This window comes from Phodopus roborovskii, unplaced genomic scaffold (assembly GCF_943737965.1).
Source record: "Phodopus roborovskii unplaced genomic scaffold, PHOROB, whole genome shotgun sequence".
NCBI lineage: Eukaryota > Metazoa > Chordata > Mammalia > Rodentia > Cricetidae > Phodopus > Phodopus roborovskii.
This window is the reverse complement of record NW_026126446.1, coordinates 812,833-839,581: the sequence shown is the minus strand read 5'-3', so window position 1 is coordinate 839,581 and position 26,749 is coordinate 812,833. Positions and strand designations below refer to the sequence as shown.

At 39.9% G+C, this 26,749-nt stretch overlaps 2 protein-coding genes across 5 annotated transcripts in view; one reads left to right on the top strand and one right to left on the bottom strand.

Moving 5' to 3' along the window:
* Nucleotides 1-26,749, top strand: part of Ptbp3 (polypyrimidine tract binding protein 3) — a 297,169-nt gene that overhangs the window by 159,252 nt on the left and 111,168 nt on the right. The gene's annotated exons all lie outside the window — the stretch shown is intronic.
* The window catches only part of Hsdl2 (hydroxysteroid dehydrogenase like 2), a 38,370-nt gene that overhangs the window by 8,511 nt on the left and 3,110 nt on the right, over nt 1-26,749 (bottom strand). For 3 of the 4 annotated variants that reach the window (XM_051187896.1, XM_051187897.1, XM_051187898.1), the window contains exons 2-8: nt 20,238-20,401; nt 19,397-19,495; nt 18,041-18,155; nt 15,347-15,450; nt 14,186-14,284; nt 10,385-10,579; nt 5,580-5,651 (exon numbers count right to left, since the gene is read on the bottom strand). In XM_051187896.1, coding sequence (XP_051043853.1) covers nt 5,580-5,651; nt 10,385-10,579; nt 14,186-14,284; nt 15,347-15,450; nt 18,041-18,155; nt 19,397-19,495; nt 20,238-20,401 — 848 coding nt within the window. The remainder of the gene's footprint in view (nt 1-5,579; nt 5,652-10,384; nt 10,580-14,185; nt 14,285-15,346; nt 15,451-18,040; nt 18,156-19,396; nt 19,496-20,237; nt 20,402-26,749) is intronic. The other variant, XM_051187899.1, reaches the window with a different exon arrangement.

The following is a 26,749-nucleotide window of genomic DNA, read 5'->3' as shown; positions in this document are numbered from 1 at the left end:
AACACACAATTAAAGCAAGACAGACTTGCTACCAAATAGCCTCATTTGGCCAAATGATTTTAAATGCATTAAGTGGCCAGTAGAAGCATAAATCTAAGTGATGGGAAAAGCAGCCAACCATGTCAGTTATGGCTGTGAATACTAAGAGGCCATCTCTCTTAAATAAAAGGCTGGCTTTCAAAGAAGGTTACCAACAACCAAACCAAACAAAGCCCTACTAAACAATACAATGTTCATACAAAGTAACTGTAATTTAAAGGATTTTAATCATCCCTTTGGATGGTTCATCTGAGCTATAAAACCAAATAAGAAAAAAGATACCATGCTATGAAAGATGGAGATCTACAGAAGTAGCCAAGTAAATTAGTAGCCAAGTGAATATTACTTTGTAGTAAAATGCATTCACCTAACCCTTCCCAACACATACTAAACCTAGGTTCCCTCTCCAAAGTCTTTTCCTTTTAATGTTTTTTGAGACAGGGTTTCTCTGTGTTGTTTTAGAACCTGTCCTGGTAATTCTTCACAGTTTTATTTTATCTTTTATTAGTTTTTTGAGACAGGATTTCTGTGTGTTGCCCTGGCTGTTCTAGAACTTGTTCTGTGGACCAGGCTGGCCTCAAACTCACAGAAATCTGCCTGCCTCTGCCTCCTGAGTGCTGGGATTAAAGGCGTGCACTATCCAGCTTTGTCCCTCTCCAAATCCTATAGGTGATAGGAGATAACCACCTCCCAAGATAGCTCCCACTTCCACATGTGTGCCATCCAACACAGGCACCTATGTGTACAGGCTTGCACACACACACACACACACACACGTGTGCACACACGCACAGACACACACTACCTAGACCCACACACAATCTACTGTATGAATCTAAAAAGTAACTCTATAGTACACAGACTCATCCTAAGAAACACAGGCCTGCTTGTGCTTTGACTCAAGAGAAATATCAAAGCAGGAACAGCTCAACCTAGTTAAACAAAGGAGAAAGACACACATTTAAACCTCTGGATTAGAATCTGAGCTTATCCTTTTGTTTGACAGATGCTGTTTTCTAAGAAAGACTCAATAATATTCTTCCTTTACATGTTTTAAGTCCAGGTTCAAAACTTAAAGCTTCCAAAGGAGAAGAGCTGAAGTAGAGGAGGGGGAGTTCTATGGAGGTGGGACAAATCTATTGGAAGAGAGTTGTGGGTGGGAGATTCTATAGGAAAGGAGTCCTGTGGTGAACCCCCATAGTAAGAGAAAGAATTCTGTAGTGCTACATCATGGAAAGTTCATACCCACAGCTAGGCTGATAAAAATGGGGAAGACAGGACTAGAGAGAGGGCTCAGCAGTTAAGAGCATGGGCTGCTCTTCCACAGGATCTGGGTTGGGTTCTCAGCACTGACATGGTGGTTTACAACCATCTGTAACTTTAGTTCCAAGGGATCAGATGCTCTATTCTGCTCTCAGCAGGTACTAGGTACACACGAGGTATATATACAGGCAGGTAGGTAGGCAAAAACTCATATGCATAAATAGGAAAGGGAAGAAGAGGATTTTTCTTAGCAGAGGTGAAGATGGGCCTACATTTGGCCTTGTAACACATGGTCCTAACTGACAACCGGAAGAGAAAGGAATCCATTAGAAGGGCAGAGAAGAGTAAAAGCAATGAATATGTCCCTGCCATCTCATTACAGTAGCTCCAGGATAGCTCCTATAAGAGAACAGATTAACAAGAATGAAACAATAACCCAATGATGTGAAAACAGTATCACACTGGGATAGGAGTAAATTATGCTGGGAAAAAAAAATCCAAAATCTATTTATACAATCGGCTTACTACAAAACTCAAAAATTCCTTCACATGAAAGCTGTACTTATGATGTGTTGGTCTCAGCTGTAACATACACCACCATGGAAGAGGGTGGGGCACTGCATCAGGCATAGGGTACATAATCAGCCATCTAGCACCTTCCTCTGCTTTTGTTGCAAACCTAAAGCTTCTGTGAAACCTCAGGTATTACAGACACACTGTGGGAAATGGATGCAGGAAACCATGCATCACTGGCTTTCTGGAACAAGAGTGCAAAAGCAAGTCTGAAGCCAGAAACTCGAGAAACAAAAACACAACAGTGACTGTTCTTAATGTAGACAACTGAACAGAAATAAAATTCTAGCCAGGCAGTGACGGCACACACCTTTAATCCCAGCACTTGGAAGACAGAGGCAGGTGAATCTCTGAGTTAGAGGCCACCCTGGTCTACAGAACAAGTTCTAGAACAGCCAGGGCTACACACAGAAATCCTGTCTCAAAAAAACTAATAAAAGATAAAATAAAACTGTGAAGAACTGCCAGGCATTGGTGGCTCATGGCAGAGGCAGGAGGATCTCTGTGAGTTTGAAGCCAGCCTGGTCTACAGAGCAAGCTCCAGGACAGGCTCCAAAGCCACATCTAGCACCTTGTCAATCCACCCTGTCTCAACCCACCCCCACCTTCCACCCCCCCACCCCGCAAAAAACAGTGGAGTATATTGACAGATTACTCTCTATAATAATGAAGATAAACTTGACAGGGTTTTTCCAAATACAGAAGAAAAATACAAGAAGATGGAATGATGAAGGGTGCTGTTAGTTGTAAGGGAAAGAGCTAGCTAGGAATGCACAGTTCTGAGAACTCAGAGCAACTGAACACAAGCACTACAACTAAATAAAAATAAGCAAACTAGAAAAGACTAAGTAAGCTCCCTATGTGCCAGGAGGGAGCAGAGAGATAAATAACAAAAACAAAATGGCAATAATGTGTTTATGATAAAAGTAAAACTCCACTGATTTAAAGCCATGCCTTTCCTTCCCACTCTCTAATATATATATATATATATACATATATATATATACATATATATGTGTGTGTTGTGTGTGTGTGTGTGTTGTGTGTGTGTATGTGTGTATGTGTGTGTATGTGTATGTATTTAAATTTGTATTAGATATATATGTATATATTATATGTGTGTAATATATGAATATACATGTATAATACACATATAATGTATGTTAATTTATATTATATATATGAACATATACACATATATAAGTTAATATTTACAAATTCCATAAGAAGTACAGCCAAATGTTAACAGGGGCTGCTATCAGTAGTGGATTCAAAAAAAAATGTGAATCTCAGCAGGAAAATGAGTGCTACATACTTAGTCTTTTGAGTTAAAATACACAGTAAACATGCAATAGATTTGGATATGCTCATAAAAAGTCATCTGGCAAAGGAAAGTTCCACCCCAGGCCAGATATGCTAACTACGACCTGTGTAAGTACACCCCCATGTCTACAGGAGATGTTCATATAACTGCTAGTGATGACCCCAGAGAGGAGAGGCAGAGAGCTGTGGAACTAGCTTCTCCTCTGTGTGGAGAAGGCTGTCAAAGGACAGGAATGTTCTGACCCCCAGGGTGAGAAGTAAGGGCATTTTGGTAATGGAAATCGCTAATGACAAGTCTACCCACCAAAGCCTAATGTCAGTGTCTCACTCCACTCTTTGAACCCCTCTTATTCTGACTCCATAATCACAAATGACCTTCTGACTGCTACTATTCATCATGTAATTATACCCAAAGGGAAAGAATGTGCTGAACATAGCAACTACATATTTAGTCTCTGTGGCAACTCCTCGTTATAAATTAATATATGGCATTTAAAGGACTTTCAAGAATTCAGGCTTTAGGAACACCCATTATGTACACTGGTTACAGACACAGGCTTTGAAATTAGAAAAACATGAATCTAAATCCTGATCTGCCTCTGGACGCCCATGTGACTACAGCTCAGCACTGAACATGCAAAAAAGCTGCCACAGCACTTAGCACACAGCAGGCACATAACAAATGAAACTGAGAATGTAAACTCAGTTGATATGTCTCCTGCCAGAAGATGGATCCAATCATAGGGTGATGGGCCAAAAACAGGATATGGGGCCTCCTGCCTTGACAACCAGACTCAAGGATTTTCTAAGAGTTCAGGGTGATTCTGCCATTCTATAAGAAACCTTTTGAGAAAAACAATGATCTGGTTTCCTAGGTTTTTCCCTCCTGGTGAATCAAGGATCTAACTTTTATATCAGCAGTCTCTAGATTGTAGGGCTATGAGTCACTATTTTCCTTTCTATAGCTTTTTTTTTTTTTTTGTATAAAAGAAAAATCATCTTTTTATTATCTAATTTTTTTAACTTCTTCAAAAATTTAGATAAAGCATAGACACAGAAAAGATATAATTATCCGGAAATAAAGTTTGACAGTAAATGCATTGAGTTCCTACAGGTAGCTTAAAAGCACAGAGAGAATTTGTTCCTAAATACTTTCTTGTGATGTTTCACTAAACCACAGGTGTCAAGATAGATAGATCACAAGAATTAAAATGCAACATATACACCAGTAATTCAAGACCCATTGTCTCTGAGTAACAAAAATAAAATGAGGTAAGCTCAAAACACTCTTGGAATTAACTGCCTAGCCAGGCAGTGCTGGCACTCGCCTTTAATTCTAGCACTGAAGAGGTGGAGAAAGGTAGAGTTTGAGGCCAGCCTGGTCTTCAAGTTCCAGGACAGCCCAGGCTACACACACACACAAAAAAAAAATTGCCAAAAAAAAGAAAGAAAAAATTAATTTTCTTCATAATGTAGTCACATAGCATACTGTAAAAATTGTTAGATATAATATGACACATTTTTCTCCAAATATCAATGTAAAACACCCAAAGGCAGCTGTCAAGGAAAAGAAATAAAACTTGGGGTCAGCTACAAAAACAAAACAAAAGTCTTTCTAGATTTTACAGAATTTTATATAACTATGTTTAAGTTACAGAAGTTTAGAGCAGTGGTTCTCAACCAAGGGTTACAACCCCTTTGGAGGGTCAAACAACCCTTTGATAGGGGTCCCATATCATATATCCTGTTCATCAGATATTTACATTACAATTCATGACAGAACAAAAAAATACACTTTTGAAAGAGCAATGAAAATAATTTTATGATTGGGAGTCACACAATATGAGGAACTGTATTAAAGGGGTCACAGCATTAGGAAGCTTGAGAACCACTCACTGGTTTAGAGTGCAAAACTATCACTGTTACAGCATCAACTATGTTTTACAAGAAACAGTCAGTTAGTGTTTGTATTTTCCTATTTAAAAATATGGTTTTCCCAGATATGATGGTACACGCCTTTAAGCCCAGCACTTAGAAGACAGAGATAGGAAGATCTCTAGGAGTTCAAGGCCAGCCAAGGTTTTATAATATATACACACACACACACACACACACACACACACACACACACACACACACACACACAAAGAATCTTGGTGCTAGAGAGATAGCTCAGCAGTTGGCAACACTGACTACTTTTCTAGAGCACCCTGGTTCAATTTCCAGAATCCACACGGCAGCTCACAACCATCTTTAACTCCAGTCCACTTGGGGATCCAACACCCTCTTCTGGCCTCTGCAGTATTAGGCATGCATATGGTATATAGACATACAGGCAGGCAAAATCCCCACATACATAAAAAGAAATAACAGACTCTTACCATGTGTTTCTGTTTCCTTTATAGCTGCATCTGGATATTCATCTAAGAAGAAATCTGGTATCAAGGGATGGCCTGAAAAATTAACCACCAAATAATAAGGTTGCAATAATTACATAAAATGATTATAATATATTAAGGTTTAATATTTTTTCATAAAATTCTTATCTTTACTTTTTTTTTATCCTTTTGTGTCAATGGAAAGGGTCCCAATTTAACTTGAACTATTTTATCTAATTTATTAAATTATTTTTCTGTAATCCAGTTATCTTCTTCCCCTATGACAAATTTCACCTTTAAGATCTAATTTTATTTATTTGTTTGTTTGCTTGCTTGCTTTTGTTTTTTCATGACAGAGTTTCTTTGTATAGCCTTGGCTGTCCAGGAACTCACTTTTTCTTTTCTTGGTTCTTTTCTTTTCTTTGTTTGTTTGTTTGTTTGTTTGTTTGAGACATAGTCTCACTATGTAGGCCAAGCTAACCTTGAACTGTTTCCCAAGTGCTGGAATTAGAGGCATATACCACCAAACCTGGGGAGATCCGCCTTGTCTCCTCTTTACTGAACTGTCTATTCAGTTCATCAGCCCATTTACTGATTGGGAGACCTGAGGGGGTGTTTAAAGTTTGCAGTTCTTTATATTTTCCCCAGTACCATTTGTTGAAGAGGCTGCCTTTCCCCACTGCCAATTTTTAAAAACTTTGTCAAAAATTAGGTAACTGTAGCTATGTGGGTTTATCTCTGGATCTTCAATTCTACCGGATCACATGACAGCTTTTGTGCCAGAACCATAATGTCTTTGTCTCTACTGTTGTGTAGTATAATTTGAGGTCAAGTGTTGGGATACCTCCAGCATGGTTCTGCTTTGGGTTGATTTGGCTATTGGGCTCTTTCATGGTTCCGTATGAATTTTAGTACTGTACAGAGAGGTGGGGAAAGGAATGTAGTAAGAAGATCAATAAGAACAAACTACAGGAGTGGGGAGGGAGGTACGAAAAAGAGGGGGGAAGAAGGGGAAGAGGGAGGAGAACATGAGAGATCAGGAAGGTCGAGTGGGGGAAAAACAGAGGAGAGCAAGGAAAGAGATACCTTAATAGAAGGAGTCGTTATGGGCTTAACAACAAACCTGGCACTAGGGAAATTTCCAAGAATCCACAAGGATGACCCCAACTAAGAATCTAAGCAATAGTGGAAAGGCTACCTTAAATGCCTTTCCTCTATAATGAGATTGATGACTACCTTAAATGCCATCATAGAGCCTTCATCCAGTAACTGATGGAAGCAGCAGCAGAGATTCAAAGCTAAGCACTGAGCAAAACTCCTGGAATCCAGTTGTAGAGAGGGAGGAGTGATGAGCAAAGAGGTCAAGACCAAGCTGGGGAAACCCACAGAAACATCTGACCTGAGCAAGTGGGAGCTCACAGACCCCAGTCAGATAGCTGGGGAACCAGCATAGGACCAAACCAGGCCCCCTGAACATGAGTGTCAGTTGAGGGGCTTGGGCAGTCTATGGGGCCTCTGATAGTGGGACCAGCATGAATGGGCTTTGGGAGCCCATTCCCTAAGGAGGGATACTCTCACAGCCTAGATACACAGGGGAAGGCATAGGTCCTGCCCCAAATGATGTGACAGACTTTGATGATTCCCCCATGGGAGGCCTCACCCTCCCTGAGGAGTGGACAGGGGGTAGAATGGGGGGATGGTGGGGGGAATGGGAGGACGGGAAGGAGAGGAAACTGGGATTGGTAAAATAAGCTTGTTTTTTATTTAAATAAAAATTAATTTAAAAAAAGAACAAACTACATATGAAAACACCATATTTAATTCATTACTCTGTATATCATTGTTGTTATTGTTTTGATTTTTTGAAACAGGGTCTTTCTACATAGACCTGACTGCCTGGGATTCACTATGCAGACCAGGGTGGCCTCGAACTCAGAGACCCTGCTTGCCTCTGCCTCCTGAGTGCTAGAATTAAAGGTATGTGCCAGGTATATACCTGGTTATAACCTATCATATTACTCATTGGTCTTCTGGCTAAGATTAACTATAAAACAAAACAAATAAAGCCTCTCATGCAAAGCTGTTATGTACCTGTAATCCTAGGAGCCTGTGTCCTTATAACCCTCTCTTCCTACATACCTCTAATGTACTCAAGATTAACTTCTTACTTGACCATGACATCAGGGGGCCCTGATTAACATCTTGTTTCTTAAAGAGCTCCATGTATTTGGATTGTTTGTCTCTTTGTTTTTCTTTCTACTGTCATGAAAACGAAGTGAAGCTAAGCTATCCTCTTTCATTGGGCCTTTTTTCAACTAACAGTTGTGGATAGGAAGTAAGTTAACTATCTTAACATTATCATAATATAAAATGATACCTACAGGACATGTACATGAGGAGACCTGAGGGTATAGCCTTCAGAATTGTAGCCCTCCCCACACCTAGAACAAGAGTAAACTATTCTTGTTACACCCTAAAATCACAGTATCATGCTATACAGTTGAAGCTGGCCTTGAACTTATGTTTCCTCCTTCTTCCACCCCCCAAGTGCTAAGATTGCAGGCCACAGATTTTAAAATCTATATACAATGACATATCTTAAAACTGAAAACAAGCCAGGTGTGGTTGTACACACCTTCTATTCCAGAGCTCAGAAAGGAGAGGCAGGAGGATCATGAAGTCACCAACCTGAACTACATAGTGAGACCCTTACTCAGAATGCCAAGAGCTCGGAATATAGTTTAAGGGTAAGAGTGTGTGCTTTCTGGCATGTACAGGTCTAGAGGTGGATCCCCAGAACAATACCCACTGGCAAAAAAGCCCTAAAGGAATCATCACAGTGTTCTAAATCCAGAGGACCTAAGTGTGTCTTACTCAGGGTCTCCCACATGTTATCCATCTTCCCACAGGCAAAGTGTTACAATAGCTTTGAACCTGTTCTACTACTTGTAAATATTAAGTACTGAACACTGTATGTGACAGGTACTCTGCCACACACATTATATACATTTTTTCACGTAGTTCTGGAAGTCTGCATAGAAAAGCTTATTTTCTTCATTTTATTAATAAGGAAATGTGTCTCAGAGAAAGTGGGTAACATGCTAACACCACTAAGCTGGTGAGGAGCAGAGTCCACTCTCAATCTGGGCTAACTTCTGCCAAATCAAATACTTTCCAGACTTATTTACTTAAATTGTTTTTTTCAGACAGATTTGTGGTAGTCTGAAAGAGGAGGTGTGATCTTGTCTGAGGATGTGTTACTAGGGGTGGACGTTAAGGTCTTTTTCTCTAACTCCACTCAGTGTGACTTCCTGTTGCCTGCAAGATGTTGCTTGCGTTCTCAGCTTCAGCACCATGTCTGCCTGCCTGCTGCCATCATGCTTCCCATCATGGTGATAATGGATTGAACCTCTGAAACTGTATGTCACCATCCCAATTAAATGTTTTCTTTTAAAAAGTTGCTGTGGTCATGGTATCTCTTCACAGCAATAGAAAACTTACTATGTAGCTCTGGCTAGCCGAGAATTCAGTTTTGTAGACCATGCTGGCCTTACACTCAGAGATTTTCCTGACTCTGTCTCCTGAAGGCAGGTGCCACCAGATCCTGCTAGATTATGTTTGTGTGCATGAGAGTGTGTATGTGTGTGGGAGGTGTGTTGTGCACATGCATGTAAGTGCGCACAGAGCCCAGAAGACATAGGACCCCTAGAGCCGGAGTTAAAGAAGTAATCAGTGGGGAACCAAACTTCAGTCCTCTGGCAGCAAGCATTCTTCATGGCTGAGCCATCTCCCCAGCCCCTGTCTCCAAGCTTTTGATTGGTTACCTCTGCTTCCCTCAGAGGACTGCTAGGAAGGTTACACAGATAATGCATGTGAATATACTCTGTAAAATGGTAACCAGCTATCTAATTCAATTAGAACTAAGGATGAAAAAAATATAAACATATAGTCATCATCTCCAATGTCAGGTTCATGAGTAACATTTAAAATATCCTTATGTACAAATAGAATTTCCAGTTTTTTACTGCGATCTCTTTTATTTAGAATGTATCATTTGTTTGTTGGTTTTTAGAAAAAGGTCTGTGTTGGCCAGGTTGGTTTCATATTCCTGGGCTCATGCCACCCTCCTACCTCAGGCTCCTGAGTAGCTGGGAGTATAGTGGAGACCACTGCACTTTACTTAGAGTAAACATATTTCACATAAGGTAAACATTCATTATCAGAGTCATCTGTAATTTCAAAGGAAGATATTTTTAAACAGGGGAAAGTTCTGAAAAGTCTCAATCAGACAACAATTTGTAAGGCATACTCATTCAACCATGTTCATAGTCTAAGAGATTGTGCTTAAATAGGGGTGTGGGTTTTGGGGAGTTGTCTGTTTGATTTGTTTTGGGTTTTAGTTTTGGTTTTTGTTTTGTTTTTTGAGAACAAAGAGAATAAAGAACTCTAGTGCTGCATCATCTGGCACATGTCTGAATCTTTACTCTGATTTCTAAGACTAATTTCAAAAATGTTCAGTTTCCTAATTTGGAAGTGGATAACTGTAACTTCTGCATTATCATGTAATTTCAGAAGCCCTAACCTCACTTCTATTTGTTTATCACCTTTTAAGGTAGAGGTGAAACAGAGAAACTCTGTCTCTAAAAACCAAAAACAAACAAACAAAAAAAGTATAAGTGGAGTTTTCCCTTCAACAGAAGATAGCTTATAAAATAGCATACCCATTTTATAACCACACAAATACACACAGGTCTGTTCACTGCATAAAATGTGGAAACATGATCACTTTAAACAACTATAAGCATTACCTGGTGCAATTGCATAGACATCAAAATTGTTTATTCCTTCTTCCTTTAAGATATTTTCATCAAGAATAAAGTTGCCAGTAAAACTTTTTGGCCTTTTGAAAATGGAATATGCAGCATCCGCAATAATGTCAACTTTTCTACATTGGCTTTCAACACCAGATCCTCCAAGCATATCCATAGCAGCAGTATGTATGGCTGTGGAGAAAACATGTACACACACATGACTCCAATATAAGACCAAGCTAAGGATTCACTAAATGTTCTATAGACAGAACCAGGGGGACAAAGAATCTAACCCATCCTTTACTCAACACAGAACCAGGGAGACAAATAAGCAAACACATCCGTTACTCAACACACTACATGTGCAGAAATCCTTCATGACAAGCACAGCAAACCTTACAGTTCTCATTTAAAATGTTTGAGAATTTGTACAGCAACCTTGAGAGTTTAAAAAGCCAGCAAGGGCTAACAAAAACAGCACTGAGCTGACAGATGAGTGAGCGGGATTTTTATATGGACTGGGCCATGACTTTTGGCAGGCTACTGCAACCCTTCGGATCTTAGCTTCCTCTCTTTAAAATATGAAGCTCCTTCCCCAATGTTTTCATCTTTGCCCTCTGCATTATTCGCCAATGTACCTCCAGTGTCTAAAACAATGACAAGGCTGGAGGTGACCCTCCTCTGCTGCCGTTTCCAAATCAGTAGCTAATGGCAGCCGCCACCTGCATGAAATCTGCTCCAAAGTGGACTTTTCTGTTACCACCCCTCCCGTCCAGAATAGCCAAGAGTTAAGAGGTAGCCACTCCCTCTAATCAGCAGAAACTATGAAAAGATATCTTGTAAAAAGTAAAAGAAAATCACAATCCTAGAAACAACCTAGCTGAGAGCCTGAGATCCTCTTTCAAGCAAACAGTAGAACTTCCTGTCCCCAATCCCTTCACTGTACATGCTAAACTCATAAGAGGCAAAGTACAGCCAGGAAGGAGGGCACAGCTGCCAGTGTGGAAAAGCATGCTGCGCCCAGCCAAGGCCAGCAGGCAGCTTGGACACCGCTCTGTTATAATAATAACTTACCTGGTGTTCATTCCACTAAGTAGGATGAATCCCCATTTCCCTGAAAGGTACTCAGAGGAAGGTTACTCCTGGTTCCAGTTACATAATCTTTACACAAGAAAATGTGTAAAACAGTCACCTCACACCAAATCTGAAGCCTGTACTTTCATTTCTCTTCACTCATGAATAATGTAGTAGTGAACTAACTGTCCCACCTCCTCTCTACAATTCACCCCCCATGTCACACTAAATGCCCTACATAAACACTGTACGACTCCACTGCTATTTCCTCCTCTACTTATTATTTCTCCTTTTAAAAATCTTTCCAATAGCTCTCCACCGAATAGCTTGAAATTCAAGCTGCCCAACTAGGGAAGGAACTCTATTTTTAAAAGAGTATATTCCGAGCATAAGTGAGGCCTGTGTTCAATCCTCTGCACCAAAAAGTGAGGGGAAAAAACCCAGTTGCCTAAGTTGGCATAGAAGACTGAAGTCTAGTTTACCCACTCCCACCCCTCCAGCCAGCATTCCAGTGAACCTGAAGTACTGCAGATGTTCAAATGCCATGGGAAATGACACCCACAACCTATTATACACATACACACCCCAATCTCCAGGCAGTCTAGTATACACATAGGTTATGCTTCATGTGATTGCCTGTTGTTCCTGCTGTCCATGAATGTCTTGCCTAGTTTCCTTCCTGCTAACCCCAACATCCCTTGGAGATCATATTTCAATTTATACCTCCATTTGAAACTCTCTTAACTCTTTAACATGGGCTATAAGGCCCTCCTTCTGTGTTTCGAAAGTGTTCTATATGTAATTGTTCATATCATTCATTACAAGGAACACAACTGTAAATTCAGTATGTGTTATCATGTCTAGGACCTAATGATACTACTGGCTCCAAAGTGTCTAGTAAACCACCAGAAACACACATCTCAGAGCTAAAGAAAAGACCTCAGCAAATCCTTTCAATCCTGATAATACTCTCCATCCTTCCTGTTGTACAATGTCTCCCTATTATATAAGCTTTGTACAAAATGTCTACTTTAGAGCTAGCAGAAGGCAGGCATACTGTACGCTCTTTTATCCACTTACTATTTATCAATATTCACTGAAATCTGGGGCTAGAAGACGGCTCAGTGGTTTAGAGCACTGGCTGTTCTTCCTGAGGTCCTGAGTTCACGTCCCACATAGTGGCTCACAACCATCTATAACTGTAGTCTCCTGGGATCCAATGCACTCTTGTGGTGTGCAGATGTACATGCAGACAAAACACCCATATACATAAAATACATAAATAAATCTTAAAAAAAAACTTCACTGGAATATACAATGACTATAAGCAGGAGGACCTTATAGCCCACTTTAAAGAGAGTTTTAAATGGAGGTATAAATTGAAACATGATCTCCAAGAGATGTTGAAGTTAGCAAGAAGGAAACTAGGCAATATGATGAGCTGTTGTGGAACACTTGTACACTGTGTGAAGATACATTGCTGTGACTGGAGTGGTGAAAAACTGAACAGTCAATACCCGGACAGGAGGTATAGGAGGGACTTCTGTGCAGAGAGAGAACTCTGGGAAGAAGACAGAGTCACTTGCCAAACATGGAGGAAGCAGGACAGACAGTATGGAGAGACTCATGTAACAGAATGTAGAGTAAGAAATATGTGTTAAGTTATAAAACTTTTTAGGTGGCTCACACCTTTAATCCCAGCACTCGGGAGGCAGAGGCAGGCAGACCTCTGTGAGTTCGAGGCTAGCCTGATCTACAGAGCGAGTTCCAGGACAGGCTCCAAAGATACAGAGAAACCCTGTCTCAAAAAACAAAACAAAAAACAAAAAAACAAAAAATAAAAAAAGCTTTTTAGAAACAAACTAAGTTACTGAGCTTTCATAAATAATAATAAATCTCCATTATTTGTGGGCTGGCAGTCACAAGAAGCAACCACTACTACATTTGGCACCCAATATGGGGCATGTAAACCCACATGAGACCTGAAAAAGCTTTCTGGCAACCTCTTGGGTAGGCTCACTATTCATGGCTGGGTGCCTCCAAGTACCCAGAGACAGAATCAGGTGGATCTCTATGATTTGAAGGTCAGCCCGGTCTATATGGTGAATTCTAGGAAAACCAGAGCTATGTGATATACTCTGTCTCAAAAAAGTAAAGTAAATGAATAAATAAAAGTTAAAGCCTTCTCTCTTCGGTGCCAGAGACACCCAATTTTGCTTTATTTATTTATTTATTTATTTTTTTTTTACAAACATTATTACTTTCTGGCACACTAACTATGAATTCCCATGTTCAAGTGATTCTTCTGCCACAGCCTCCAGGGTATCTGTGACTATAGCCATGTATATATGCCTAACTACAACTACCACTACTTAATTAGCCCTTCAATCTGAAGGTTCTAAGAGAATCTGCTGAAACTATTTCTGTTGACTTTCATGAGACTCTCTGTATGTTCTAGTGATATGCTGTCATCATAACTGCTGGCTAAAGAAAGAGTCAGCCACTTAGTCCAAGGTAAAGCTGGGAGATGGATGGCAAGACTGTTATACTGCACAGTAAACATAAAGATTCAGGTGACTGGAGATGTTTCACAAGATGTCAAGGATAGGGCTGGCTGGAGAACTAGCTCACTGGCAGAGTGCTCACCTAGAGTGAGCACTGGGTTTGAGCCTGGGGTGGAGGAGAATTACAATTCAAATTAGAGGATTTATTTTAAGTACAAACCTGTTTTAGGCCATAAGGCATTGACTGCAATTTCACCTCTAAATTCTTCTGCCATTCCAAGCACACACATAGACATGCCATATTTGGCAATGGTATAAGCTGAAAGAAACCACAAAGAATAATAATATAATTGAGAAACTAATCTTTGAGTAGAAACAACTAACTTTCTGTTACTATTTTCTCCCTGGTTAATTTTTGACAATTCTTTTCAAAATACAAAATATATAAGATAATTCTTTATGTTAAACAAGAATGACTCTGAACTCCCGATTCTCCGGTCTCAGGCTCCCAAGTACTAGGAGTATGGTTCACCACCTCTGAGCTCAGAGGTCTGATGCCTACACTTATACTGAGACACACACATAATTTTAAAAGCAAAGGCTTCCAACTTACATCAACTAGAATACAACTTTAGTCTTGCTCTGTGGGTTCCTACCCCAGTGCCTTCCTAAATGCAAGTGAATTAAAATAAGAACTAAATATTTGATAATATTTTAAGTGAGGTACAGTACATAGCTCCTGTAAACTACCATATTCACCTTACATCATTCCTTTGTTATGAAATGTATTTTATAGCTATTTTCAACTAACTTTATTAATAAATTACGTAAACAATACACCTACTGAGACATAAAAATGGTGGAAATCCATTTCATAATATCGATGCATCAATTATGATACACAGGACGAGGATAAAATATGGGTTATTTCTTTTATTTGGGGAGAAGTCATTTACAAGAGAAACCAATGACCCACAAATTCCCACTCCAAGGATCCACGTCCAAGCTTCTCTCCGTGACCAGACAGGAACCAAGAGAGAGCCAGCTGGGGTCTGGGACCTCAGACCTAGCCTACCACCTACCCCATCGCATCCACACCATTTGGGCATGGTCAGTGCAACATCATAACTTGAGTAGTTACACAGTATACATATTTGCCAAAATTCATTAAATCAAACCATTAAGACCTGTGAATTGTGTCAAGTGCAAATTATACTTCAGACTTTTGGATTATAGATAAATGATTAGGAATTTACTATCTTGAACTCCTATAGCAGAAAATTCAATACTAAGAATTACATCTAGGTTGTGATTATATTAAATACACTGATTAATTCAAAACAAATTAGCCAAACAAACGATTCCCTCAGCTAACACTTACCACAGTGCTGTTTGAACCACAGAGGATTTAGGTTCAGGGGTGGGCTGAGATTGAGAATATGTGCTACTTTGCTCTTTCTTAAAAAAGGAATGCATGCCTTGGATCTGAAAGTGAAAGAGAACACAAGCCAAGTTAATAGCTTATGTTTTAAAGTACTTCCACAGAGCAACTGAAATTGCTCAGAGATCTGTCTGGTCATCCTGTTTGTAAAGTGACTTTGTTTTCTAGAATGAAGATAATAAAAGGTACTGTACTATTTTTCATGTTTTGAAACCATGCTTCATGTACTGACCACATGATCTGCTTGATGGAAAAAACTAACTCCTTTCTCTATTAGCTTTATGCTCAACTGAAGATATCTTCAACCACAATCTTCCCAAATTCTCCCACCCAAACAAGCACACAATTTCCAGAAGTAGTAACTATACCTGTCAGACAGTCATATGTTCAAATCCTGCTTCTTTCCCTTTGTATGTCACTGGGTAAATCAGCATTCTAGTCCTCAGGATGTTACTATAAAATGGGTAATACCCACTACCATCTAGGACTGATGCAAGGATTCAAATGAGATACTTCAGACTGTGCATATGTTCAACATGAAATAAAAAGTTGCTATGAGTGGCATCACATACACTAGTTTATTTTACCAATAAAAAATGCAATACACCTTTGAAAGCAATATGTAACTTAGAGGTTTGGTTTTGATTACTGTTTTTTTGTTGTTGTTGTTGCTGTTGTTGTTTTTGTTTTGTTTTTTGCTTTTTGAGACAAGAGTCTGACTACATAGGTCAAGCTGGCCTAGAATTCACTATGTAGCCCAGTCTAGCCTTGAACATGGAGTAATCCCACTGTATCTGCCTCCTGGATGTTGGGATTACAGGCATGTGCCTTTATAAGGGTTAATTTTATTTTTAACCACTTATTGAAATACATTGTTTATTTTATAAAAGATTTATACCCAATATTTTCATAATTTTAAATATTAAAATCATAACATCATATAGCTAAACAATATTATAGCTCAGTTATACCTTTATTTCATATTCAAGAACATCTAAAGCATCAAGCATGGCAGTGCATGACTATAGACCCAGCATTCAAGAAGCTGATGCGGAAGGATTGCCAAGTCCCAGGCCGACCTGAGCTACATAGGAAGACCCTGTCTCAAAATCACAAGAGAAATTCTTGAGGCTGGGGCTATAGTTCAATTGTAGAGCATCTGTCTACGATGTATAAGTCATAAAGTTCAAGCCCCAGAACTGAAATGATAAAAAGGGGTAGAGGGAGGATTGTGAACTAAACCATTCTTTTTATTTAGGTCAGGTTTTTGTTTTTTTTTTTTAATTATTATTATTTCCAAATACAAAACTGTAACCAATTCTAACATTTTCCCCTTTTGGTTGGGACACGGTTTCTCTGTGTAGCCCTGGCTGTTTAGGAACTTATTCTGTAAACCAGACTGCCTTGAACTCAAGAGAACCATGTGTCTCTACCTCCTGAGCGCTGGGATTAAAGGCGTGCACCACCACTACTCGGTCACTCTAGTAGACACCAAATACAATCAATATCACTGCAGAGTTTTTGTGCAAACTGTTTTTCATTCCTAAAAGTGTTTCACCCCTTTTTAAAAAGATTTAATTTATTATTATGTATACAGTGTTCTGCCTACATGTATGCCTGCATGCCAGGAGAGGGCACCAGAACTATTATAGATGGTTTTGAGCCACCATGTGGTTGCTGGGAAATGAACTCAGGACCTCTGGACTAGTGCTCTTAACCTCTGAGCTCTCTCTCTAGCCCAGTGTTTCACTTTTGTAGAGGTAAAATGAGGACAGACAAACAAATTATAATTGATTTTCATTAAAACTGAAATTGTACCTCAACCAATCAATAGGAAAAAGAAAAAAAAGAAAAAAAAACTGAGTCCATTCTAACAGTAAGACCATACTTTGCAATCAGAGAAAGGAGTTCATCTCATTTACATTGAAAGCATCAGCTTTCCTGTGATCTATTAAATAACCTTACCAGCTGCAATTTGCTAGCCAGCAGGGCCATTAACATTACAAACCCACATCACACTTTTTATAACAATAAGCTCTGTCTTATACATCATATTGAAAACTCTCAGCACCACAGTTAGATACTGTGCTGGCCAGTTTTATGTCAACTTAACACAAGATAAAGTCACCTGAGAAGAGGAAACCTCAATTAAGAAAATGCCTCCATAAGATCAGGCTGTAGGGAAGTGTGTAGGGCATTTTCTTAATTAGTGATTGATGGGGGAAGGCCTAGCCCATTGTGGGTGGTGCCACCCCTGGCCTAGTGGTCTTGGTTCTATAAGAAAATGGGCTGAGCAAGACAGAGTGAGAGAGCCAGTAAGAAGCACCTTCATGCCCTCTGCATCATTTCCTGCCTCCATGTTCTTGCCCTGTTTGAGTTCCTGTACTGACTTCCTTCAATGATGTGCAAGTGCAAAGCAATTCAATTCTTTCCTCTCTAACTTGTTTTTGGTCATGGTGTTTCATCAAACAATGGTAGTAACTCCAGCTAGGACAGATACTAACATCATTAGCTCAATTAGATATCAACTAGATTTTAACTTGTACTGCTGTTTGGGCCCCATCTGTTTATATGTAGTAAGTTCTCTAAGACCACAATAGGACATCCCTGCCCACATTTCTGCTTATGACTCACGTAAGGTAGGTGCCCCTGGTGTTCACATTCATCATCAAATCCACTCTCTTTGTAGGAGTATCCAATGTGTTGGTCAAGCTAATAGCACTCGCATTATTCACCAAAATATCAATTCCTGTTTCCAAAGAAATCAGTTCCATTTTAATACAATTCAGAGTTTTTATCTCTCTCATATACATAAAACATTTCCTCTATGGTTGATCCCTCAGCTGATTCACAAATATAAACACACACACAAATTAGACTAAACTACTGATCATTATACCAATGCCAGATCCAGTAACTCAAAACTTATTTTCACTGGCACAGTGGAGACACAGCCAATTACCAGAGCTCTATGGAAAACTGCAAGGAGGCTTACTCCTTACAATTTGTACCTTCAACCCCTAAATACCAGTTTTCTCTTACTGGCTCCAGGAACCTTGGATCAAATCCTCTATAGTATTCTCAGACTCATGACCTTTTCAAAAATACTAGTCTCCCTCTCTACACAGTTTCTTTCTTCTTTCTCTTTCTTTCTTTCTTTTTTGTTTTTTTTTTGTTGTTGTTGTTGTTTTGTTTGTTTTGTTTTATTTTTCAAGACAGGGTTTCTTTCTCTATATAACAGTCCTAGCTATCCTGAAACTCAGTCCAGTAGACCAGCTTGAACTCAGAGATGCATCTGCCTCTGCCCCCCAAGTGCTGGGATCAAAGGTGTCACCACTACCACCCAGCCACAATTCATTTCTTAAGGGAAGGGCTCCTTTCTGGTTTTAGAAACTGGGGAAAGAGAATAATCTTGAGTTTCAAGTCCCAAACAAGACCTTTTTAGTGACTCATACACAGAAATACACACACTCATATACATACATATACACACACACACCTAAAATAATTCCAATTTCTGTATACTCTATCCAGATATATGCAATATATCTTGTTTTCAGTTATATGCTTAACAATAATAACATTAAATGAAAATTTCAGTGAAAAGGTAAAACTTCTCTATTTCATTGAAAATACTTCTAGGCAGACGGTGCTAGTTAGATCTAAGGTGAGAACAACCATTTGTGACTTGTGAAGAGGTTACAAGAAACTCAGGCTACTTACCAGATGGCTTCAGTGAGTCATGTACCCCAAAATGCAGGTTGCAACAGAAGAGATTACAGTCACATAAGTTTCATTCCACTCCATTATTCTCACTGCTCCATTTTACTAACATTGTTAATCTCGAACTAGGCCTAGTTTATGTAACACTTATCACAGGTATGCAGGTATAGGGGAAAACAGCATAAATAGGGTCACATACTACCCACGGTTTCAGGCATCCACTGGTTTTATCAATGTTCAGTGATTATTTCAGAATCAAGGGAATACCTCCAAATTTCTCCACAGCTTTTTCCACTGCACTGCTGATTTGCTGTTCATCTCTCACATCAACAACACATGGCAAGGCCTTTCCTCCAGCTGCTTCAACTACAGAGAAACAAACAAAAACCATGAAATTGTTTATAGTTACATCTTCATTCTGATGCAACAATAGTCTTAAGTATTAACCTATTTCTATGTATTTTCACGTGGCCTTACATAGTCTTCTTACTGGGGGAAGGGGCCAGCGTCTCGTCTCCCCAGTCTCTCCATCTTGACTCCTCCTTACTCCTTTCTCTTTCCTCCTTGTCTCCTAGCCCCTCCTATCTTCCTTTTCTATTGGCCAACAGTGCTTTATTTATTAACCAGCATGAGAAACATTTACAGAATGACATCTCCCATCACATTAAAGTTACATTATGAGGTCTTACTCCCTCTGTTGGTAACAAAATAATAGTTCTTTAAACACACGATTTTTTATGTTTTGAGACAGACTATGTAGCCTTGGCTGTTCTGGTTCTCACTCTGGAGACAAGGCTGCACACAAGACAGATGTGCACCACCATTTATTTAGCTTATTTTAATGTACATGCACATACTATGACATGCATGTAGAGGTCAAAGGGCAACTTGCAAAAGGCAGTTGTCTCCATAGTGTGAGTTTGGGGATCTAGCTCAAGTTGTCAGGCTTGGTAGCAAGAACCTTTCTTTAACTGCTGAGCCATCTCACCAGCCCTAAACACAATTATTTTTAAAGTAACTTTCAACTAGGTTACACTAAACCCTACAGCAAAGTATGTACTGAAATCACTGTGAGGACAGTCCGTGAAATGGCAGTTGTCACACTCACTTTCTTCAGCAGCAGTGTAGATTGTGCCTGGGAGTTTCGGGTGTGTTTGGGTGGTTTTCGCAGCAATGACAATATTTGCTCCATCCTTCGCTGCTTTCAATGCAATAGCTTTGCCAATGCCTCGGCTTGCACCTGTGATAAAAACCGTGCATCCCGCTAGCTTCCTAAACAGAGCAAACAAAGATGCCCTTATTAGAAACTTCACTGTTTTATTTATACAAGCTCAAACACATTTACATGATTTCCTCTATGCCCCCATCCATAGATTATAACCCCACTATATTTCCACTGCACACAACTGATATTATTTATGAAAACTGCAGTTGGCCACAACTGAGATTAAGCAAATAAAATCTGCTCAAATACAAAGGAAATCATGTTTGTTTGATTGTTTGTTTGTTTTTCAAGACAGGGTGTCTGTGTGTGGCTTCAGAGCCTGTCCTGGAGCTCACTCTAGACCAAGCTGGCCTCAAACTCACAGAGATCTGCCTGCCTCTGCATCCTGAGTGCTGGGATTAAAGGCATGCTCCAGCACTGCCTGGCACAAAGTAACTCCTAAACAGATAATGTGATTTTCCCCCCATAGGAAACATATTCACAAGGCTGTGTGTGGTATATATGACGTATTGTGCAGACGTATGTGCCTAAGTGCAAGCAGAGACCAGAGAAGGACTTCAGGTACCCTTCTCTAATCACTCTCTATTCCAATTTCCCTGAGACAGTCTCTAGTGAGCCTGGAGCTGGGCTGTAACCTAGCCTATGGCACCCTGGCTGTATATAACCCCAGGTTCCTCCCATGACAGAGCTACAGGGTGTCAGGTTACAAGTTAGTGTATTCATACCCAGCTCTTTTATAGAGGAGCTGCACATTTAAACTCAAGATCCTCAGGCTTATCTAGCAGGGACCTGTATCCATGGACTCATCAGCTAGCCTGAGATTCTTTTGTTTTGTTATTGTTTGGAGTCTCAGGCAGCACGGGCTGGCCTTCATCTCCCAATCCTTGTACTTCTACCTCCTAAGTGCTGGGATACAGGCATGCACCACTATGCCTATCAACAAGACTTATTTGTGAGTGGAAGACTTACACATAAGTGTTTATCCTTTACATTCTATAGTATTTTTCAAATTTTCTACAATAAATACATAACACTTGATCTTTTAAAAATTCTCTAAAAATACTAGCTAGAGTGGAAAATCCAAATATGGATTAACTAATGAATGGATAAATAAAAGTACTTTGCCCTCACAATGGAACAGTGTTCAGTAATGCAATGGAGTGACTAATATACTACTGTACCACGGTAATAGACAAACCATCTAATCACACAGACCACACATTATTAAGGTCCCATTCTATGACATGAACAGAGCAGTCAAACCTGGAGAGACTCAAGACCATCTGCTGCCTTCAGTGGGAGTGGGTGGGTTTGGGAGCCAACAGCTGAGGGCTAGGAACTTCTTTCTGGAATGATTAACGTTTTAAATTGATTGTCATGACTTTTTGCTATGCAGATGCAGAGCCACTGACTGATTGGTGTAAGAATTACATTCTGTAAGGCTGTTAAACAAGACTAAAAGGAGCAAGAACAGGCTAACTAGAAATAGCTCTGATTCAAATACCCTGACATCCCTAGCTCCCATTTCTTTCTCTATACCTCCCATCTTCATGATGAATTTTCCACTTACTCTGCTGTTAAGTGACAACAAGAAAAGGGATAACAAGATAGGTGAGTTTGTCAACAAACAGGAGGCTCCTGCCAGACCTGGGGGATTACACTGGAGTAGGACATAGTAGGTGCAGGCAGAGGGGTTTTGAAATAAGGAATAATCATGTATTAGTTGCTTTTCTATTTCTGTGATAAAATACCATGACCAAAGCAACTTATAGAAGAGGAAGGGTTTATTTGGTATTATGGTGCCAGAGGGGAAAAGGTTACTATCACAGCAGGCAGGCCTGATGACTGAGCAGCAAGCTGGGAGCTCACATCTTAACTACAAGCAGGAAGCAGAGAGCAAACATACTTCTTCCAACAAGGCCACATATCCTAAACTTACTCAAATGCCACCACCTACTAGGAACCAAGTAGTCAAAACTCGGAGCTCACAGAAAACACTGTCATTCAAAACATCATAAATTACTTTAATGGAAAGAAACCAAAGTAGAGAATGGGAAAGAGACAGAAAAGTAAAATAGAGTAAACATACAAAAAAGCATGTAAAGTAAGCATATAAGGCTTTTACAGAAACAACTGTGTACTACTATCTAAGCTAAGAAACCGACTAGTACCAAAGCCATGAGCCCACTTCTCTGCTATGGTTTGAAAACAAAACATCCTCCACAGTCTTGTTTTTAACAATTGTTCCCAACTGGGGAGCCATTTGGGGGACACTGGTGGGAGGAATATCACTAGGAGCAAGTTCCTGAAGGTTATATCTGACCCCACTCCCTGCCCCTTTCTCTGCATCTTGGTCCACTGTGATATGGAGCTTCCATACGTCCCTGCTAGTGCCCCCCCAACACACACACACACACACACACACACACACACACACACACACACACACACAAACACCACGATGGATTGAGACCCTCTGAAATTATGAGTCAAAATAACCCTTTCCTTCCTTGTTTCTGAGAGGTATTTTAGTCATACCAATGCAAAATAACTAAAACATTCTCCAATTCTACCTGCTTCCTTCTTCCACCCCACAAAGCAGAAACTGCTTTAAATATTATTGTACATTCTTTTAAAATCATTCATATCTATGCATATAAGCCTAGCCCAGTGTCAGACAATTATGGCCCACAGGCCAAGTCCAAATCATTACCTATGTGTGTAGAAGAAGGACAAGAGCCAAGAATAACATTTACAGATGAACATTTGCAACCAACTTGCAAAATACCAGTCCTAAAAGCCCAGTTTTTGGTACTCTGTCATAACATCTTACAAAGCTGTATCACTTTAGCAACTCTCAGAACTTGAGATACTATACTACAAAAAAGTATGCCCAGTTATTTTGAATATCCATAATAAAAACATTATGGAGACTGATTTGTATGTCTTACTATATAAACGCATTCATCTCTAATGTTGTCTTTTGGTGCACAAAACCTAATATTTACTAGCTGGTCTTTTACAAAAAAGACTGTCATACTATGGTCTGAACAATGTACTATTTAGGATTTGTTTTGTTTTGTTTGTTTGTTTGTTTTGTTTTGTTTTTTGCCTAATTTTGAACTTGATATAATAAGTCTGTTTAGAGAGCTGTCCATATGACTTAAGTATATTCATTTTGTTCATCAATACATAAACCCCAGACATGAACATACTGTAAGTTAACCATTCCACCATTCAGCAATAGTGCTATAAGTGTTGGTGAACTCATCTTTTCCAGTCACTTGTGCTAGTTTCTCTAGAGCACATACACCAGTGAAACTGCTGCTTGTGCACTGGTTTCTTGTCTCAGTGTGACAAGTTATCTTTTAAAAGCAATGAAGGGAGCTGGAGAGTTGGCTCAGCAGTCCCAAGTGCTAACTGTTCTACCAGAGGCCAGAAGTGTGAATCCCTGCACCCATATCAGGCAGCTTATGGATGCCTGTAACTCCAGGTTCCAAGGATCCTACTCCCCCTTCCCACCTATGCAGACATGCACAGACACACAGAAACAGATACACACATGAAGTGAAGTAAGTAATTTAAAAAAGCAATGAAGAGCTTATTTGGGCTTCCAGTTTGAGGGGATATATACGCAGGGTGAGGCCCTGGTCACAATGTGACCACAGTCAGGAAGCAGCAGAGTCACCTGCAGCGCTGATTCCCTTGGTTCTTCCTTTCACCTTGTTGCTCAGTCCAAGCCCCCATCCCATGCTATGGTGCTTCTAGTTCTCAGGGTGGTTATTCCATGTTCAGTGAAACCCTTCTTTAAACCCCACTCAAACACCCAGAGCCATGCCTCATGGTGACTCTAAATCCACTCAAACCACTGAAATCAGGGGAGGGTGCAAGGCTCAGAGGCAGAGTGATTGCTTTGGGTACACAGGATCCTGAGCTCAACCTCTGCCACTGTAAGGGGGGAGGAGGGTGCTGATGTGTCTGTTCCCTGGCAAATCAACCATATCTTATATGATACTGTTATGGATCAAAGAAAATCTCAACAACAAATTCTGGGATACTCCTTCAACCAAGAGAAACTGCAAATTTCCCTCCAGGATTATGGCTTGACCTCCTAGTTTCTGTTGGGCAAACGACTGTGATAAAAACCCAGTGGGATGGCACACACCTTTAACCCCAGCACTCAGGGGCAGAGGCAGGTGAGTCTCTGAGCTTGGGGCAACCCTGGTGTACAGCCAGGGATACACAGAGAAACTGTCTCAAAAAAAAAAAAAGAAACAAACAAACAACAACAAAACAAACTAAAGAAAGCCAGGCAGTGGTGGCGCTCGCCTTTAATCCTAGCACTCTGGAATTAGAAGCAGGCAAAGGGAATTCCAGTTCAGCCAGGGCTGTTACACAAAGAAACCCTGTCTCGAAAAGCAGACAAAAAAGAAAAAAGAAAAAAGAAAAAAAAAGAAAAAAAAAAAGGTCGAGGGTATAGGTCAATAGTCCAACATATGCTTAGTACATATAAGGGAGGCCCTGGGTTTGATGCTTAGTAACACAAGGGAAAAAATTAGCCATCAAGATAGACATGTGACAATAGAAATCCCAAGACAAGCATGGTGATATACACCCGGAATCCCAGCTCTTGGAATGTTAAGACAAAGAATTACCAAAAGTTCAAGGCCAGTCTGAGCTATACAGTAAGTTCCAGGCTAACCTGTGTTAGAGATTCTACCTGAAAGACATAAAGAAAGAGAAGGGGGTGGGGAGAGGAGAAGGAGGGAAAGGAAGAATAAAGAATCACTGAGATTTTGGGATAATAACAATAACTAGATACTGACAGGGACCTGACTCCTCTAAACGAGGACAAGGACCTTGGAGCTAGGTTAAAGAAAAAAAGCATTTTTTTTCCAGGCTACCACTCATGTCAAAGTGGAGAACAAAGATGCCATCTGTTCTTCTGTCAGTAAGACAGAAAAAGGCATAGATATGTAGAGGCCTGGAGAGATGACTCAGTCAATAAATTGTTTGCCACAGCTTCAAGAGCTGAATTCCAGACCTCATACTCACATAAGAAGCCAGCTGTGGTAGTACAAACAGCAGGGAAGATCTTTGTGAGTTTAAGGCAAGCCTGGTCTACATATCAAGTTCCAGACCAGCCAGGACTACACAGTGAGACCCTGTACCTAAATAAATAAATAAAATATACATATATATGTATACATACATACATACACTACTAAAGAAATGCTTAGAGGTTAGAGAGATGGCTCAGAGGTGAATTCAGAGAGCTTGGTGCTCTTGCAGAGGACCAGATTTCACTGATCACCCATATCAGATAGCTCACACTCTACTCCAGCTCCAGAGACACTGACACCCTTTTATAACCTCCATGGGCACTGTATACTCATGATACAAACACATGAAAAGAAAAGAAAAACACAAATAAAGAGATGCTTAATGATAAGTATTCACATCAAATGTCTGCCAACTATTGATTTACAGGCTTATCCCTTAGTCTGGAATACAGCTGGACTGAATCCCAGTAGGATAAAGGGCATACTCCCACTCACCCAGAGGCCAGGATGTTGGCAGTAAGAGTAGCAGAGGCAGCCAGATCGGTCCTGCTAAGCCTCTAGCTGCAGAACATTAGGATCCGAGTGCCAATGGAAGGGCATTCTTGTTTTGGGGGTTTGTTTTGTTTTGTTTTGTTTTTCAAGAAAAAGTTTCTCTCTGTAGCTTTGGAGCCTGTCTTGGAACTCATTCTGTAGACCAGGCTGGCCTCAAACTCACAGAGATCTGCTTGCTTCTGCCTCCCGAGTAAAGGCATGCACCACCATTAATTCTTAATGTCACTGGTAGGTAAGTGGAATTTTTTTTTTTTTTTTTTATCATATATACATTGTACTGTCTGCATGTATCCCTTATCCCTTCAGGCCAGAAGAGGGAACCAGATCTCATTATGGATGGTTGTGAGCCATCATGTGGTTGCTGGGAATTGAACTCAGGACCTCTGGAAGAGCAGCCAGTGCTCTTAACCTCTGAGCCATCTCTCTAGCCCCCGGTAAGTGGAATTTTCAAGTGCAGAGACAACCCAAACTTTGATTTACCAAGAGTCTCACAAAATAATAGTAATATGATAAAATCTTAAACCATTTTTTAAAACGGGTAACAACTTCTTTTAAAAATATACTATGAAGCCTCAAGTTCTTAAGTTTCTAAACTAAACAGCCAGGAAGATTTTTAAAACATAACCCAAATGAGAATTGGCTTTTTCATAATTTAAAATAGTTTATGAAACTAGAGTAATTAAAATTATTTGATTCTAACACAAGAACGCATGACTAGGTAATAGAAGATAAAGTCTAGAAACAGATCCTTATACACACAAAACTCCTCATTTATGGTAG